General features: G+C 39.9%; 1 protein-coding gene across 1 annotated transcript; it reads left to right on the top strand.

The window, feature by feature from the left end:
- The first annotated feature begins 7,243 nt into the window (after positions 1-7,243).
- mpv17l2.L (MPV17 mitochondrial membrane protein-like 2 L homeolog) lies at positions 7,244-18,288 on the top strand. Its single transcript, XM_041562183.1, has 6 exons — positions 7,244-7,390; positions 9,907-10,160; positions 12,027-12,188; positions 13,932-14,008; positions 16,024-16,152; positions 16,687-18,288. The coding sequence occupies exons 2-6, from the start codon at positions 9,974-9,976 to the stop codon at positions 16,798-16,800; spliced, it is 669 nt and encodes a 222-aa protein (XP_041418117.1). The 5' UTR covers positions 7,244-7,390; positions 9,907-9,973; the 3' UTR covers positions 16,801-18,288.
- Positions 18,289-19,298: the final 1,010 nt, after the last annotated feature.

Below are 19,298 nucleotides of genomic sequence, written 5' to 3'. Positions count from 1 at the left end.
TCCATCTTTCTTGACATGACAATGCCTAAACTGAATGGCCTATTGGCTAGGTCCTACACCGCTACATGTTTTATGGTGTGCGGTCCACATCCTTACACTAAATTCTGCAGAAATGTGTTTTATGTGATGGTTGAAAGAAAAATATTTGATTAAAAGAATGGACTTGGGCTTTTTTGCTGTACTGAGTAGGTAAATGCTTTAAATGGAGTAACTTTGGCTCTGCCTCACTTCCTCATGTACCAACATGTCTGATGAATCGACAAGTATTCATGGTATATAGGTATAAGTCAGGATTGTCCAGTCAGTGTACACATACTATTTTATTTGTATGTTAAGCTTAACCGTTTCCATGCTCTTGCAAGAGCACTTGTCTCCAGCTGCCTAAGGGCTAAACTCCACGAACGTTCTTGACTAATCCATCGCGCTGCAAGAAAACGCAGGCGCCGAATATAGTGGGAAAAATCGCATGTACAAACTACACCCAACACGACTGTCGGATGAAGTTGCATCGTGCGGCGTTCACATCTGATTATTATTCCGATTATTCTATTACTCCCATTATATTTGGCGCCTCTTTTGCCTGCGTCTTGTTGCAGCAAGACGGATCCGACAAGAATCGTTTGTGGAGTTCAGCCTTTAGACCATTTGGGTATCATTAAACTTTACTTTTTATATGCTGTAGATATCTCTGCAACTATAACATAGGCTACAAGTGTTTGCTGGGGTACAGAGAACTCTTATCCATAGACTTAAATGGAAATTGCTCTGTGTATTATGACTGCATAAGTTGCCACTGGCATCAAAGCTGTAGTCCACTTTTAGTGGACAGAATAATTTCAATGCAAGGGTTTGGATGAGTGCTCTCTGATGTCACGTATTGCAAACCTAAGGGCAGTAACTGGATTCCTGTCTGTGTGCTCTTCTGCCAATAACAGCCATCTTTGTCTTTGGGCCTGGCCCTCAGCTACTCTGGTGCTGTCAGGACTTACCACACAAGAATCCAGTACTCCCACAGTGGCAGGCAAGGACACCAAAAGTATACTCTGGGGAAGGAGCCAATAAAGAAGGCGCTAGGCCAGGTCAGAACCAGATAACATGAGCAGAATCATGAGGCAAACTCAAGGAACCAGTATCAGAACCAGGAAGTCAAACAGGAGCAGGTAGCAGGAGTAAAAGGAACAGCAATCACAGGGACCAGAGCACCTAGTCCCAAGCACACTTGACCCATAGCTGGCAGTGTGTCTGTGCAGATCAGGGGTTTATAAAGCCAGAATAATGTCTTACACTGATCACATGTGGCCTGTTTAGCAATAGCTAAGTTCACCATGCCTACCAGAGAATACAACGATAACAATAATAGTGAACCCACAAGCATAGAGTGTAGTGCTACACAATCAATCTCACCGCTTTTTGAAGCGTCGGGTGCCAGCTGCGACTCTGTCTGCCCAGGTCCAGTACAAATTCCAATACAAATTCCAATACAAATTCCAGCAGCACTCCGGTAAGGTGTAGCTTGATAAAGGGCTGGTTATGCCCGAAACGTTGCTTCATTTGCACAAATAATAGTGAACCAGTACCTTAGCTGTCTGCCTGTATAGCACAACTGTATAGGATACTACATAGTGACCTGCAGGTCACTGGTTCAAACCCAGGCAGGGTGTTACATCTGCCCATGCAAGCATTCTGATATGAATCACACTTCCTTACAGAATTCTCTTTAAATCCAAATAAATGTAGCCCTGCAAGAGGGTGTCTAAAAGAAAAACTTATTGGGAATAAAATATCTCTAGGTAATATTTGGTAAAATATGATTCATAGCAATTCTCCATTTCAATTTATGACTGCAGCTCATTTAGATATGTGAGGCTGGCAAGAGAGCCATGTAAGTTGTGTAGTTTATAAGGTGGGGTGGTAATGAAAAAAATTAAGAGCTTCAGAAAAAGCGGTGCTAAGAAGATTGAGTGTAATGGTTATGTGCTAAAGGAAGAACATGGGTAAAACAAGAAGAGATGGTTGCAAAGTGGGTAGTGGAGGGAAAGGACAAATGCAGTTCCCTCCTCTTACCCCTATTCACCCATATTACCTTTGTTCATGCTACTCAATTCTCTCCCTACTTTCTTACTATTCTATCCATTCAATGTCAAAGTTATCAGCTTCCCACAATGCCTGTTTGCCAACCCTTACACCTTTCTCCTATAGCACTTAATGCACAAATGCTATGCTGCTGGTTTTTAGAGAGACTGCACTTGATCTGAATTGATATATACAGCACAAGTTTCTGTGGGCTGTAACCCTACATCATGCATTGTGAAGCAGAAGAAAAGGCACATATTTTTGGGGACAAAGTCTAGTGCTATATCACATGGTTCAGTAGGATTTCAACCCATGACCAGTATTACCACAAGGTTTATCATATGATCCTGTTTCCTCATGGTTCATCACTGTGTGTGGAGGTAAATAATCCTGACAAACAGAACCTACAAGACTTACAAAAACACTAGCGGTTAGAGTGGGCGCTTACATCACTGTTTACCTGAGCATTTATTATTTTCAGTCAAAAATGTGGTTCTCTTTCTGTATAGTATAGTAGGTAGGACGGCTGCCATTTGTTAGATAAATCCTGCAGACTATATGCTTTTAAAAACCTTTAATATTATTTACCAGAGACTAGTGTATTCACTGTATTCCTTGTCAGTACCCTTATTAAAGCACCTGGGCACATAAGCAATGTTTCCAGCCATATTGGCTCATTGTGAAACTTAACATTCAAGCATTTGTAACTTGCTTTAAACATCTTAATCAACGGTGACATCTGCTGGTTACACGGACACATTTCAAATCCACTTTTTCAAGTAATTTTACAATGTGATGTTTATTTATACTATTACACTTATCTCCAGGGCCAGAACCATGGGCAGGCAGGTGCCAGGTGTAATTTGGAGGGGTGGGGAGCGTTCCTACTACTTCCTCTATCTATTCCGTAACTTGGCCCAGCTCTGTTTTTTTTTTATACTCAAGTTGTAACTGTTTTTACAGTCACATGTCAATATTCTTTTTTATAGAATCTCTATCTCCACTATACTATATAGATGGGTTTTAAATCCTATTTAAGATTCAGACCTAATGGAGTATTAAGGGGTCGGGACTGCCCCAACATATTTGCAAATGTTAATGGTCAGTTACATTTTATTTCACAAACTTTAAAACACTGGAACAAAGAAAACAGTAATAGACAATGTTTGTTATGCAGTTGCAGGTAAGGCTTCTTTCTGATGACTCCTCCCTGCAGATGTTTGTACAAGCAACACTGCACTGTGTAACACACAAACATAACTTAAGATGAAAAGTAAACATAATTTCAAGCAACTTTGCAATATATATCGTTAAAAAAATATGCAGACTTATCATGATTTTTAATGGTTTGGAACAGTTCTCTAAGCCTAGCCCCCTGCTCTCCAGCTGATCTGTCTGTCTGTGGGTTCTGGCAAATGCCAGAGGGGGTGCCATAGAAAGTCAGTATTTAGTGGGCTGGTGGGGGCTGATTGGGCCTCTGTGTACCTGAAATGCCAGGGCCTATTTTCATTCTCAGTCCAGACCTGGCCATGCCAGCCACACCTTCCTGTAGCTTCTTTGCCTTTCTGGCCAGAATATGAGCAGTTTTCTTCCAGATCTTGATGGATTCTGAAACTTTAAGTCCCTCTGTCTGCTTTCTAAAGAATATGTGCACCAACCTCTATGGAAAGCATAGATACTTCAAATCCCAGAATCCATCACATTACAAAGAAACAATGTGTGGGAGGGTTTGCATTACATTGTGAGCCTAAGGGAATGGGAAAATGATATAGCAAGCACACAGACAATTATAGTTTCCTTTTAGTCTGTGGGGGATTGGTTGATGTAGCACATAAACAGACTATGATGGCTTCCTTTCAGTCTGTGGAATCAGGTATAAAAACATGTATTTCTGGAAGTTCAGTGAATAATAAAAATGAATTGTTGTAAACATAATTAGAGTGGTTATCTGAGCACTTTTCCAATTTATATTAATTTCTATTTCAAGTGATTTTAGGCAGCTTTTTGAAGGCCCAGAAAGTGTGCAACCCTAGCTACAATATATAAGCACTTCCTGTAGAGAGCACGTGGGTGGTGGGAATACAAGCAGGGTATTATTACCTTGGGCACAAGTACTACCTGACCCAGCTCTGCCTGGGACTCCCATCAGTAGAGAGTCTATGAAGGCGTGTCTGAAACTTTCCTTACATGTGTGCAAAACCGATCATCTTCCCCAAGGATGGGGTGTGTGCGGTTGTGGTCTAATTTGTACCATTACTTTAAAGCATTCCCTGTAGGATAGTATTGATTAGAACCCAAGCAGGGACATTTATGGAGTTATTGCCACCTCAGGCGGCCTTTCAAATGCTGCCCCCCCCCTCAAACCTGGCACTTACCCTTCTGAGTGCTTGAGTGGGTAGAGGGGGGCCGCATTGCTAGTTCAAAAATCATAATTGCACTCTGCACTACAAGAGATGAAATTCTGACTTAAGTTACCAGGAGTGGCTTTTTGCTGCCCCTGGTAATTTGCGGGGTGCTACCACCTTAGGCGAGTTTCTCAACTTGCCTCATGGCGGCAGTGACCCTGAACCCATGCGTACTACCAGGGCTTCCATTTGGGTGTTTGAGTGGTTAGATTACAAGATGTATTATATGAAAAGGGGTGTTAAATAATTTGCTTAATCGGGAACTATCACAAAAATAAAAATTTAATATAAGCTTCCTCATACTGAAGTAAGAAAATTTTTAAATATAATCAATTAAACATTCTGCATTGTTTCCGAAATAATCAAGTTTATATTCACTATTCCTCTCTCAGCATCTGTTTCTCTTCATTATGGCCTCATGCAACAGTTGGGTGTCAGATGAATAATCCAATATATATATATATATATATATATATATATATATATATATATATATATATATATATATCTAGTGAAGATAAACTTGATTATTTCAGAAAAGATACAGATACAGATAATTGATTGTTTTAGAAAGTTTCTTATTTCAGTACGCTGAAGATAATATTGCATTTTTATTAACACGATAGTTCCCCTTTAAAATGGGTTCTATGGAAGATAGCCTTCCCATATTTCAGATCTTTCTGGATAATGGGTTTCAAGATATGGGATCCTATCATGGGCGTCCACAGAGGGGGGCAAGAGGGGGCAGTGCCCCCCCCTGGGACTGTGCACAAGTTTCCACCTGTTTGTGCATTGGCCCCAGCTTACTGTGGTTTCTGTCGCGATCCCTCGAAGATTTTTCTTCTGTGCAGCAGAGTTTTCTTTTAGCTCCTTCCCTAGCTGCTCACTCCCCCCTCCCTTGTCACGGTGCTGCCGGATCGTATTACTTCAGCTGTGACAGAGAGAGAGAGAGCAGCCAGGGAGCATCTGATTGGCCAGTAGCACAGATTGCAGCGCGGGAGAAAACGAAGGAAGGAAAGCCCTATTTATTGCAGTCTGCAGCCTTGTACTTGTGAGTTCTGGGGGTATTTATACAATTACTTGCCCCTGTGCCATCTGTTTGTGTGTTCTGCTGGTATTTATGCATGTACTTGCCCCTGTGCCATCTGTTTGTGAGTTCTGGGGGTATTTATACATGTACTTGCCCCTGTGCCATCTGTTTGTGAGTTCTGGGGGTATTTATACATGTACTTGCCCCTGTGCCATCTGTTTGTGAGTTCTGGGGGTATTTATACATGTACTTGCCCCTGTGCCATCTGTTTGTGAGTTCTGGGAGTATTTATACATGTATTTGCCCCTGTGCCATCTGTTTGTGAGTTCTGGGGGTATTTATACATGAACTTGCCACTTTGCCATCTTTGTGTGAACTAGGGTTGCCACTTGTCAGACAACCGGTATTTTGAAGGGTTGCCCGGGTCAAAACTTCCTGGATGGTTTTTCAAATTAGGGAAACTGTGAAGGATTCCCTTGATTGACCCGGCGATCGGCTGATCGCCGTGGCATAGCTCCACCCCCTGATGGCAGTGACACACCCACCTATCTCACAGGCCCGCCCACAGATGCCTCCTTGCCCCACCCTGGAAAATTTTCTGCGGACACCCATGGATCCTATACCTATAGTTATTATTAATAATTGAGACATTTACATTAGGAATGCACCAAATACAGTTTGGGATTCACCTGAATCAAAGCCTTTTTTCTGTAGGATTCTGTCGTTTCCAAGTGCTTGGCTGAATTGAATCTGAACCCTGGGTGGGTTTGGACCACATGATAGTGAAAAGTGCTGGCTCTCACCTTGCTTCATGGTAAAAACAGCCTTGATGGAAGCAGTTTTAAATCTGACCCTTCACGTTGTAATGTAAAATCTGATCAGATAAATCTGAAAATTTATTTTTTAATGTACCTATATGTGTATTTCATCAATAAGGAACCATATCAGACTTTCTGAGAATGTCTGAAGAAATGGGAGCATGCATAGCTCCCTTTTCACAGTCGTGTAGTGTTGGATTGGCATACTGTATTTTTCATGTAGTTTACAGACCAGATTTTTGTATCAGCTCCATTATATTTAGATATATAAGGGAGGAAATCCACGGGCGATTTCGGCGCAATCAAACGCACTGCGTAAAAATGCAGGCGTCAAGTCAGATGCGAGGGAAATTAGGTAAGCAATAGCAATGTCGAATGGTGTCGCAGTATTTATCCAATCTGACATGACTGTCCAATGCAGACGCTGCACGCTGTGTCTGCATCCGACAGTCGTGTGAACGCTGCGATTTCATCCGACATTTCCATCTCTTACCTTATTTCCGTTGCATCGGACTTGAAGCCTGTGTTTTTTTCGCAGAGCGCCGGATCGCGCCGATATTGCCATGGAGTGCCTCCTTAATTGTAAGATGCTCCAACGCACTGCCTTATCAAAATCAGGAGCATCAGTGCAGCAATTCTCCTCCAGGTATACAGATATCCTGATGTATATTCTTTAGAACATAAAATTGAGGAGAGCACTCATAAAGCAGAGTAACTTGCTGTGGTTGTGTTTTATTACAGACTACTTACTTGTACTTTTATTACAGACTACTTACTTGTACTTACAATGCTAACATTGAACAAAATCTTCCATGTGATTCTGCCCTTAGAGTTTGAGGCTGCAGCTTCACTAATCACTATGAGCAGGAAACTCTGAGACAGTATGATCAGCTGCTAGTAGTGAGGGGCGGGGCTTGAGCTGCTATTGCTGAGATCTGCCTGTCACTCACAGCTATGACCACTTCCTGTGGAAGAATGAAAGGACACGCTCAGTCCTTGTGTCAGCCTAAAGACCAAGCAGAGAGGATATGTCTGCAGCTCTGATCTAATTGCATTTTAAAGAGGTAAAAAGAGATTAAAAGAATTTGTATTCTCAGTTTCTCGGAAGAGGACACAATAGTAGGGAATTGGGAATGCACTGTATGTCCCCTTTTAAAGAAGACATGTTACCCATGCTTGTAGCAGCAGCTTCCTGTGAGCAAATCATGTGCTATACTGTGTCATGTGCTGTTTGTAACAGATAGGGAAATGATAGGGGAAAGTTGGATTTGTGTATTGGACACTGTTTTCATCATGTGGCTATTTTTTATGTGTTAACTACAAGCTAATGATCCCAGCAGGTACACAGCCACTTGTAGTTCCCCTGCTGTGTATTTCTGCTGCACTTTTCCCCCTTTGTTGTTGTTAACCAGCATATGTTTCTAGATGTACAATGAATGTCTGATGTATCTTTTATTTATACACCTATACCATAAAAGCATTCAACAGGTGCTATTCAGGTGCTTATTTGTACAGTTACATTTGTTTGCAATAATATATATATAATATATAGGCACCTGTGAGCTTTTGACTGCTTACTGTCCATGCGCTGATCGCTGACAGGAGGCACCAGACAGGAATACAGCTCTTGCATTTGGGACAACCTTTGGCACTTAGTTTAGGGCGTAGTGGAGGGCAAAGTGCTTTTATATCTGACTGAACTGTAGGGTGACTTCTATACTTTACCATAAGAATGTGCATTATAGCTGTGCTGTGCGATGATGTTTGTGGTTGTTGCTGGGAGGACTACAAGTTTACAAAGTGACATACAGTAGGAATGTAGTAGAACAAGAGCCTACATGCTGTTACTTAATGGTTGGGCTGTTGAAATACCAAAATTTTTTGTAAACCATTAACCTGGCTATACATAATTATGGTACCAGTATGGTACCAGGCATCACAAACAAAGAAAAATGAAGACACAGATGATTTATAAAGAAAGCACAGGTATGAACAGCTTTCTGTTTCAGTGGTGCCAGTTCATATAGGATATGGATAACAGATCCTATCATGAGTGCTTGTCTCCTTCTTTAATATCAGGGAAAAACTGGCCATACACTGGCAGACCTGCCCCCAATCATGGGCCAATATGCTGCCTACTCTGGCCTTCTGGTAAAATCAGGGCCGCCATTAGAAATCACGGGGCCCCGTACAACAAAATTTTTGGGGCCCCCTGGGCCCCGCCCACACTGACGACCAAGCTCCACCCCATATTCCGCCCACTCCACATCGCAGTTAAAAGACCACACAGACATCAGTGCTAAAAAAGTAACCCCCCCCCCACACAAGTTGTAAAAAGCTATTGATGGTCAGGGCCCCCTTATAAAAAATTGGGGCCCCAAAAAAAATTAAAAAAAACTAAAAAATAAACAAACATTGGTGGCAGGGGCCCCCTTATAAGTTAAAAACAAATTGGGGCCCCAAAAAAATTTTTTTTTAAAAAAAACTAAAAAATAAACAAACATTGGTGGCAGGGGCCCCCTTATAAGTTAAAAACAAATTGGGGCCCCAAAAAAAAATTTGAAAAAAATTTATTTTTTTTTTGAAAAAAAAAAAACATTGGTGGCAGGGGCCCCCTTACAAGTTAAAAACAAATTGGGGCCCCAAAAAAAATTTGAAAAAAAAAAAACATTGGCGGCAGGGGCCCCCTTATAAGTTAAAAACAAATTGGGGCCCCAAAAAAAAATTTGAAAAAAAAATAATTTTTTTTTTGAAAAAAACCAAAAAAAACTGGTGGCAGGGGCCCCCTTACAAGTTAAAAAAATTTGGGGCCACCAAAAAGAAAATTAATATTTTTTTTAAAAAAAACAAAACAAAAAAATACAATGGTGGCAAGGGGCCCCTTACGAGTTAAAAAAAAAATTGGGGCCCCAAAAAAAAAGTTTTAAAAAAAAGATTGGTGGCAGGGGCCTATAGAATATTAAAATAATACATTGGTGGCCAGGGGATTAAAAAAAAAAAAACCACAAACTGGTGTTCAGTAGGATTGAACTCATGGCTTCAGTACTTCAACTTCGCCTCCTTTCGTGACTTCGGGTCTTTGCGCTGCTTCAGGACTTCAATTTCGGCTGTTTTCGTGACTTCGGGTCTTTGCGCTGCTTCAGGACTTCGGCTTCGGCTGTTTTCGTGACTTCAGGTCTTTTCGGCGCTTCGTGACTTCGGCTTTTTCCGTGACTTCGGGTCTTTTCGGCGCATCGGCTTCGGCTTTTCGGCACTTCCGCATTCTGCACGCAAGAGGCAAGACGTACGGCTCGGGCGCTCGTAAGGGGGGCCCGGATCTTCAAGAAATGCAGCGCTGCCGGGCCCCCCTTCATGCCCGGGCCCGGTACGCTTGTCCCCCCTGTCCCCCCCTGATGGCGGCCCTGGGTAAAATACCCACTTAGGCCAGGGCTAAAGTTGCAAATTTATGAGCAACACTATCTATCTATCTATTATATGGGTTGCAATGAATCCATAATTTTTATACTCCGTTAAAGTTAGATTAGAAGTGACCTTTTTTTTTCTTTTTGTAAAGCCGTGACACTATACTTTCTTTATCTAGGGCAACTCTGGAACTTGCTGTCCTAAATCCATGTGTAGCAGCCAGCTGCTGTTGAGGTTAGGTCCAGATGATACCCCAGGGTAGGATAATTTTGGCCCGTGCTGCGGGCTACTGGAAGCCCTTTTTTAAAGGGAGATTCCTTATAGTCACCAACACAGTTAGCTGTGGACTGTTGCTAGGCATTGGAGACTGCGTCCAGCAGACCCGGGAGGTGAGGAGAGACCCAGAAAGAAAACGAGACTGGCTGCGTACAGGTAACTTCAAAATTAATGTCTTTACATTATTTCTGTTTGTATGACTATTCTTGACTATTCTAGGTTTAGTTATTTACTTTAAGCAGCATTGGATTGGCTTCCTTCAAGCTTTAAGGGCAGTGGCATAACTACCTGGTGAGAACGATGGAGTGGAAGATGCCAGCAGGCAGCACTCACTGCATTCTCTACCCTTTACCCTTCCCTCTGCTGCCACCTGCTGGCATCTCCTGCTCCCACTGCCTGCTTGCTTTTAGGTAGGAGAGCTGCTAGGGGGGTTTCTATACAACAAAACAGGAAGCAGACACCCCCCCCCCCCCGGTTCCTCTTCCTTCTGTTCAGTGGTATAAAATAAAATATTACCAGGAGTACTCTTCCATTTGTTACCTGTATATTGTAAATTGTAGTAATACAATTGCATTTTTTTAAGGACAATAAAAGCCAAATAAACTGGGGGTGTCAGTTTGGTGTACACCTGACAAAAGGGTTCTTTTGGAAACTTTGTGTGGTTTTACTTGCACTCATATACAATTTTAGGGATTTATTTGGCCCACCAACCAACCAACCTCTTAAGAATAACTAGATTCAGTTTTCTGTGTGGATTGCATGCAGATCCCCTGTCCTTTTGCATGACTGACCTAGTCTGCAATGGTGGGTGATTTGGGACATTTTGACACATTGAAATAATAGGAACTGATTGGTGTGCCCTTTCTATTTCTACAGTAAAATTAAAAGGAGATATGCCCTCTCTTTTAATGACACATCTGTTTAAACTCCAATAACAATGTAAGCCTTTCCAAGCTGTGAAAAAAAGTAAATGGGAAAAAATAGACAGTCAGAAAATGGGTGTCTCCCCCACCCCTTCATCACTTTAGCTCAGGGATCCCCAACCTTTTGAACCCGTGAGCAACATTTAGAAGTAAAAGGAGTTGGGGAGCAACACATGCATGAAAAATGTTCTTGGCGTGCCAAATAAGTGCTGTGATTGGCCATTTGGTAGCCCCTATGTAGAAATCCATTTCTCAAAAGAGCAAACAGATTTTTTTATATTCAGTTTTGAAATCTGACATGGGGCTAGACATATTGTCAATTTCCCAGCTGCCCCAAGTCATGGGACTTGTGCTCTGATAAATTTCAACTCTCTTTACTACTGTACTGCAAGTTGGAGTGATATCACCCCCTCCCTTTTTCCCCCCAGCAGCCAAACAAAAGAACAATGGGAAGGTTACCAGATAGCAGCTCCCTAACACAAGATAACAGCTGCCTGGTAGATCTAAGAACAGCACTCAATAGTAAAAACCCATGTCCCACTGAGACACATTCAGTTACATTGAGAAGGAAAAACAGCAGTCTGCCAGAAAGCATTTCTGTCCTAAAGTGCAGGCACAAGTCACATGACTGGGGGCAGCTGGGAAATTGACAAAATGTCTAGCCTCATGTCAGATTTTAAAATTGAATATAAAAAAATCTGTTTGCTCTTTTGAGAAATGGATTTCAGTGCAGAATTCTGCTGGAGCAGCACTATTAACTGATTTATTTTGAAAAAAAATGTTTTTCCCATGACAGTATCCCTTTAACAATGTAGTGGAGGGAATGGTGCTATTTATAGTGCAACTGTGGTTACATTGCTGTACATTTGCTTTAAAGCTCAGCAAAAGTTATTTTTGACCCTTACTTTTATGGCAATGTCCCACAAGACTGTTTCAGGGCTTAAAGTGCCCCAAAAATGTGGGGTTATAGTGTTATAAACAGGCCCCCTACAGACTAATGTTGAACGCAGATGTTAAATAGGTGTACTGTGAAGAAAATGCTCCATGTGATCAAAGGAACATTGCTACAGCAAGTAATCTCTCTTTACATCATTTCTAGGTAGAATGTTCGCTATTGGCTGCTCCATGGGTCCCATAATGCACTTCTGGTATTCTTGGCTTGATCGAGCCTTCCCTGGAAGAGGAATCACTATTGTGATGAGGAAAGTGCTAATTGACCAACTTGTAGCCTCTCCTGTACTGGGCATATGGTACTTCCTTGGTAAGAATCCTTTAGTGTCATGTGAACTTTAATGGTATGTGCACATGCCAGTCAGGGTCTGTTTAGTATTAAAAGGGTGGTTCACCTTTAAGTTAAATTTTATGTTATCTAAGCAATTTTTCAATTGGTCTTCATTACTTATTTTTTATCGTTTTTAGAATTGTTTGCATTTTTCTTGTGACTCTGTCCAGCTTTCAAATGGGGTTCCCTGTGCCCATCTAAAAACAAATGCTCTGTAATGCTACACATATATTATTACTACTTTTTATTGCTCATTTTTCTATTCAGGCCCTCTAAATATTAATATTCCATGCTCTTATTCATATCAATGCATGGTTGCTAGGGTAAAGTGGACCCTAGGAACCACATTGCCGAAACTGCAAACTGGAGAGCTTCTGTGTTTTTTAGTGTTTATTGCCTTCCATGTTTATTTCTGTTCCAATGGGCAAAGGTCCATTTCAAAAAACAAAATCGGTTAACTTATGAATTGTCATGCAGACCCTATCCATATGTATGGATCCCTTATTCCTTAAAACCTTTTATCCAACAGGCTGCAAAAAACTGGAAGGTCATCTCCCATAGAGTCAATTTTAAGCAAAGAATTAAATTTTTTCCCTTTTCCTTAAAAAGGAAAGCTCATTGTGGTGAATAAAGGGGACCATACACGGGCTTATAAAAGCTGTAGGGGCAGTGTAACTCATTGGCATGTTAATGAAGCTCACCAATGGGCCTGCCCAGCCAATATCTGGTCAAAACTCCGGCAGATACCTGGCACCACCTGTTACTATACTGTATACAATACTTTATTGTACCTAGCTTTACCTATCTTTACATGTGCTCAGTGGGGTTGGCAGGCATCCTCTTCCACTGCTTCGGACAGATCAGCAACACTGTGCAATTGAAGCAGATATGGACCTAGTTTCAACTAGTTGGAGAGTTCTGACAAGAAAAGTGCTCATGTTGTGTGGCAAAAACACAAAAAATGTTAAACCTACATTTGTAAACATATTCAACTTTCAAGTAAAAGATAATAAATACTAATTAATTTAAATTAATTAAAGTGCAATTTTCTTGCTTTTATGGCAGCAACAGTCTCGGGCAACACATCAGCCCAAACGTGCAATTGAATAATCACAGCACACAAAACAGCATCCCCACCCCCAGTTAGAGCACACATAACCTTAATTAGCTCAGCACAACTGCCTCCACCCACTGTCACAGCACAGTCACATGTTGCCCCACCCGAGGCCCAGATAGTCAGATAGAATTAATAAATGTGCCAGCTGCCTTAATTCAGCCACATAAAATTAGCGCCCCCCTTCTTGATTGCCCCCATTTACCAGTGCCAGAAGCCATTCTATTGCTCCCATGTACTACTGCGAGCAGCCATCATATTGCCCCAATGTACCTGTGCCAGCAGTCATTATATTGCCATCCTGTACCAGCAGCCACCATACTGCCCCCTTGTATGGTACCTGTGCAAGCAAGCCCAGCAGACAGAAGAAGAAGGCAAATAAGCGAAAAACTATAAAGAATAAAAAAAAGTTGCTTAGAATTAGCCATTCTATAGAACATACTAAATTTAAAGGTGAACCACCCCTTTAATATTCTGAATATTTTTTAGTGTTAGTATTGCTTAAAGAATAATTTGTTTGCATTTTTCACTGGTCTGTTTTCATATAGCCTTTACAGTTGTAGGTTGCTTCATTATTTGTAAGGGAGCTTTTTGTGTTTGTTTTTCAGGAATGGGATCTATGGAGGGACAGAGTCTAGAAAAAAGCTGGCAAGAATTCAGGGGAAAATTTTGGGAGTTTTATAAGGTGAGCACGGGTAAAAACACTGCAAATATTTTGGCATCTTAAAGGTATGTTTTTATCACTTGATACTGGAATGAGCTGGTGACTATTAGAGCATATCAGTAGAATGTTACCCACAAACAGCACCATTGTATCAATCATTATTTAAATGTTTTAAAAAATGGAATGGGTGCTGTTCATTTAAAAATAACATTATATACTATATTATCTCTGTCTAATTTTATTTCAGTGGAAATATAAAGTCGGCCATAGACATTCAAATTGTATTCCTTTTACGACGAATGTTCGGGTAGTGATCGTTCGTTTCAATGAAAAGATCTAAATCTAACCATTCAGATTTAAATTGTAGAATAAACGTAGTAAATATAACAAATCAGACTATGTTCTGGCTATTAATTGACAGACGACAATCGTACTAAAGTTATGGAAATAGTAATGACAGTCACCCATAGATATCATCAGATATGCAATACATACAGAGATATTATTGCTATCTGATAATGAGAATTGTGGGGATGATTGTTTTGAGCCCACATATGGTCTGAAAATCATATATTCATCAGTTATATATGAAAATTGTATGAAAATTGCAGGTATATGGCCTCCTTAAAAGTGCTCTGACAGTTCAGTTGCTACAATAGATGTAGTTGGAATAACCCCTGGGAAATTTGGTTCGCTGGCATTTACAGAGAAAATTGTCCTTTGACATCATATTTAGTAACACTGGGACCCTGGTAGAAAAATGCCAGCACAGTGCATAGAGATTTGTTTTCCACAGGCCGGTGCAGTTCTCTTCTAAGAGGAGCACCAGGCCAGGGAAAACATTTTACTTTAGGATCTATTTCATTTGGGGTAATAACATTTTGGCTCGCTGTTTATAGGTCCTTTGGAAGGTGAACAGCCCCTTGAAACGCTTTTTCCAGTTTAGTTGTTTTCAGATTGTTCCCCAGAAATAAAGACTTTTTTCAATTACTTTCTATTATTTATTTTTTACTGTTTTTCAAAAATCTAAGTTTAAAGTTGAATGTTTGTGTCTCTGGTGTTGGAGTCTGGCAGCTCAGTAATTCAGGTGCAGACTTTAAACGGTTACAATTTTGCAACATTTAGTTGATACATTTCTCAGTAAGTAGGAGTATTAGCAACTATTGTATCAATTCTAACAGCTACCCTTAATTAAAGAAACTCAGGGATTCTGCTCAGCAGGCCCAAAGATAACAAATGTATCAACTAACTAAATATATCAAATTAGAATAGTTTAAAGGGTCGGCGACCCCCCTCCCAGAGCTGCTTTATTAGGTGAAAAATGACGCTTTACACTTCAATATTAGAAAAACGGTCATACATAGAAAATAGAAAGTAATTGGAAAAAAGTCATAATTTCTGGTGATCTATCTGAAAAAAACTAGTTGTTTGAAGGTGAACAACCCTTTTAATAGCCCAGAATTTTTAGAAAGATCGGCTTGCACTTTTTGTATGAGAACCACCCCACCCATAGTTACAGTTGAGCAAGGGTAAAGCTCCCCATAGACGCTACGATTCTTCTTGCCGAACGACCGATTTTAGGGAAGTCTGACTAATCCTTAGAAATTATTGTGCAGTTAGTGGGATTCGAACGATTGAACATCTTACGATTTTTCGGCCAACATCTGTCAGGAAATTGATCGGCCAGGTCAAAAAATCTTTGTCAGCCCCAGTGCAATCTATCTATGTTTGCAGGGCCAAGCAGGCAGCTCCCCTTTGTTTTCCTGGCAAATTGGTCTTTTTAGTTGATTGTAAATTCGTACGATCATTCCCAGAAGATTGTGGTCTCATGATCAGGATCTGATCTTTTAAAAATCTCAACATCTATGGCCAGTTTAAGAGTGGAAAATATGGCTTTTCCAGCTCAGGCAGCAATGTGACCTGGATCAACATTGTAAAGCACATAGACTTTTCAGCACACAGTCATTGGAACTGTACATCTTATCAACATTGAAACTGTTCATCTAATCAACATTACTTCTATTTTCTGGTTTCAGGCTGATTGGACTGTGTGGCCAGCAGCACAGATGATCAACTTTTACTTCCTATCACCAAAATACAGAGTCATGTATATCAATGTGATTACAGTGGGCTGGGATACTTATCTTTCCTACTTGAAACACAGGGTGAGCACATGTATTTCATATATTTTCCCTTTTTAGCTATATCTACAATAGGAATAGGGGTTCTTTATATAGCATTTGTATATTAAATGGGAAGTTAAGTTAACATTACTTTATTCAGAACAATTACTTATTACTTTAAATTTGTTTGTATGTAAACCTAATGGTCATGTCCGCAATATACAAGTCATAGAGCCTAAATATTGGGATCTATGGCCCAGCATCTTTTTTACAACATCAGCCAGTGGTTAACTAGCATAATAAACTGTATGGGACCATTGTTGTCTAGATTATGGCATGGAAGCTAAGACTTAATCGCCAGGTGGAAGGTGTGGGGTGTGACGATCCCCACCCCACTTGTCACCTGGCTTGGGCTGATCGAGGGCTATTGCCATTTGGTCCAGTACTCGTGGGCTTTGCATTATTTTGCAACCTCATTCAGATGTTAAACCTGCTTTTGTTTCTTAATCAGTTTTCTAAAATAGTTGGTGTATTTGAAAGAATGAAAAAATCTTATTACAGCTATTTCCATTCCAGAAGGAAGAATGTGTTGCGGACACTGCCACAGGCGCTTCAAGTTTTGGGACCTTGGATGAACTTGACAGCTGCTCCACACCACCAAAGACTCTTGATGAAAATGGGCAACCTTAAAAAAATAATATTATTAGTAAATATAATGCTGATGTAATGGCTAGATTGTTCTGCTAGAGCATGGCCCTGTCATCAGAGGTGTGCCCCACACATACATTCTTATAAGCCAGTGGTTCTTAAACTAAGGGGCTGGCCCCACTTTGGGGACCTAGAGCAATTGCTGGAAACGGTCAGTAATAGGCCAATTGCAGGGAGAATGCTTATTTTCTCTCCTGGATAGCCTGTATAATGTGTTAGATATCCTTGGAACCAGAGTTGGACAACCGATACAGTAATAAATATATATATTTTTAATTGATGTACCCTTCTTATTGGTTCATGGGGCTCAGACTAAACCCTAGACCAAGAAAGATCAAATACCATTGCCTTAAGCACTTCAATTAACACGTTAACTGTATCATTTCAAACACCAGGGCACTTGTATGAGCTGCTCTCCAAATCTGGGTTCTTTTAATTCATACATAACATAAGGGGATCAACATTTTACTTGAATTTATTACACTTGCCAAACTTGCTGAAGTAGTAGACTTTCACTCAGGCAATTTTTTTATGTACTTAATCAAGTAGGCACAAGGACAAGTTAAGAGGTCAGCCTTGACAGAACATGTGGTGCTTAATATATGCTTTTTTTTCAAGAAATTATATGAACATTCTTATCCTTACGGATTCTTCAGTGCCAAAAAGGGTGTCCTATCATGATTCCAATTCTATATCCTTTGCTATAATGAAATTATGTATGTAAAGTTTATTTCTGTAAAACAAGGGTTCAGTCATTTACCAATCAATGAATGGGGAATTAATCGATTTCAAGCTGCACAAGGCTTTCTGTTTTCACTACTGCTGCACTGTTAGTGGGATGACTTACTTAGTTATTTCAGTTGGGCCTGGTTAAAGGTGCAATATCGTGCCATATCCAGAATAAAAAAAATATTTGCTGTTGTTTTCAGGTAGAACTAAAAAGTACTGTTAATTTAGAAAACTATGACATCACATTTGTGCTTCTATGGAGAAGTATTTCCTGGTTTCTGTCACTGGCCTAAAAAAGCCATATTTTATTTATGACACTGAGTAAAGCTGTATGCTTAGAGCACTTGTGGCATCATTGTAACAATCACAATGAGAGGTACATTTAGGCTAGATACATCTTCTTGTCAGAGTTGGAAATAGCCTGCATGGGGACATTAGTTTGAGGTGGTGGCCCCTGGACACCTTTCTTCAATATTGCTTGTTGTAGTCTATAGCAGTTATGCTCAGCCTAAACTGTGCCTTAGGAAATGTTGCGTGTAGCACTCTATCATACATCTGGTATACAGTTGCTATAGGCTCTGTTTTTCTTGAGCCTTACTATACTGTCACTTGGGGAGGCCTTTGTCAATTCAGCTATTAGAGTGGAACAGGTAAGAGTTTTTATTAAGGCAGAAAAACGTGTGAGTGTATATTTATATGTATATATATATATATATATATATATATATATATATATATATATATATATATATATATATATATATATATATATATATATATATATATATATATATATATATATATATATTCAAGTCCCTCTATGTAAAAACAAAATGAATCATAAAGCTATAGTATCCTAAAACTCTCATACAGGTATGGGATCTGGAAACCCATTATCCAAAAAGCTCTGAATTACAGAATGGCTGCCTCCCATAGACTCCCATTTTATCCAAATAATCCACATTTCTAAAAAAAAAATTTTTTTGTTTGTAATAATAGTACCTTGTACTTGATCCAAACTAAGATACAATTAATCTTTATTGGAAGCAAAACCAGCCTATTGGGTTTATTTAATGTTTATATGATTTACTAGTAGATTTAAGGTATGAAGATCCAAATTATGGAAAGATCTATCTAGAACCCCAGGTCCTGAGCATTCTGGATAACAGGTCCCATACCTGTCTCTTGTAAAAAGAATATACTGTAATTTTGGTTATAATTATACAATAATATTTTTTACAAGGTGAACCATGTTAAATTTATTTTCGATTAAAATATCTATTGGAAACATGCATTTGTGTTTTTGGTTTTTATTCTTTTTTTCCAGTAAAGAAATAGAGGTTGTATTTTACATTATATAAATTGGCTATAATAAACCCACTTTACTATTGTGATTTATAAAAGTGGAGCACATCTTTATTGACTCTATCCACTGCTGCAAATATGTGATAACTTACTAGCTCTTGAAATATGCCAGTAACATAAGTAGAAGGGCCACAGCATTATGCTACTGCAATAACACAGGTTGCATATCCCAGTGGGACACAGACACATTCTCTCTCTCTCGGAGATGGTGTGCTTTTTTTTTTATAGCACTGACCTTATTCTTGTACAGTGTGGCACCAAAATATTCACATTTGGCATCCGTCAAGACCACCAAGGCAAAGAATGGGGGGGGGGCAGGCAACAAAGTGAACAAACACCTTTTGCAGTTTTCCAAATAAGAGATATTTCATAAGTCTGAAAAAAAA

This window comes from Xenopus laevis, chromosome 1L (assembly GCF_017654675.1).
Source record: "Xenopus laevis strain J_2021 chromosome 1L, Xenopus_laevis_v10.1, whole genome shotgun sequence".
Lineage (NCBI taxonomy): Eukaryota > Metazoa > Chordata > Amphibia > Anura > Pipidae > Xenopus > Xenopus laevis.
This window is presented reverse-complemented; position numbering and strand designations above follow the sequence as displayed.

What these genes read in the sequence shown, in the direction of transcription:
- mpv17l2.L (XM_041562183.1), top strand. Translation starts at nt 9,974, where the DNA reads ATGATACCCCAGGGTAGGATAATTTTGGCCCGTGCTGCGGGCTACTGG. An exon ending in ACGAGACTGGCTGCGTACAG is followed by an intron (nt 10,161 to 12,026) that starts GTAACTTCAAAA and finishes CATCATTTCTAG; the next exon opens with GTAGAATGTTCGCTATTGGC. An exon ending in TTTCCTACTTGAAACACAGG is followed by an intron (nt 16,153 to 16,686) that starts GTGAGCACATGT and finishes TTTCCATTCCAG; the next exon opens with AAGGAAGAATGTGTTGCGGA.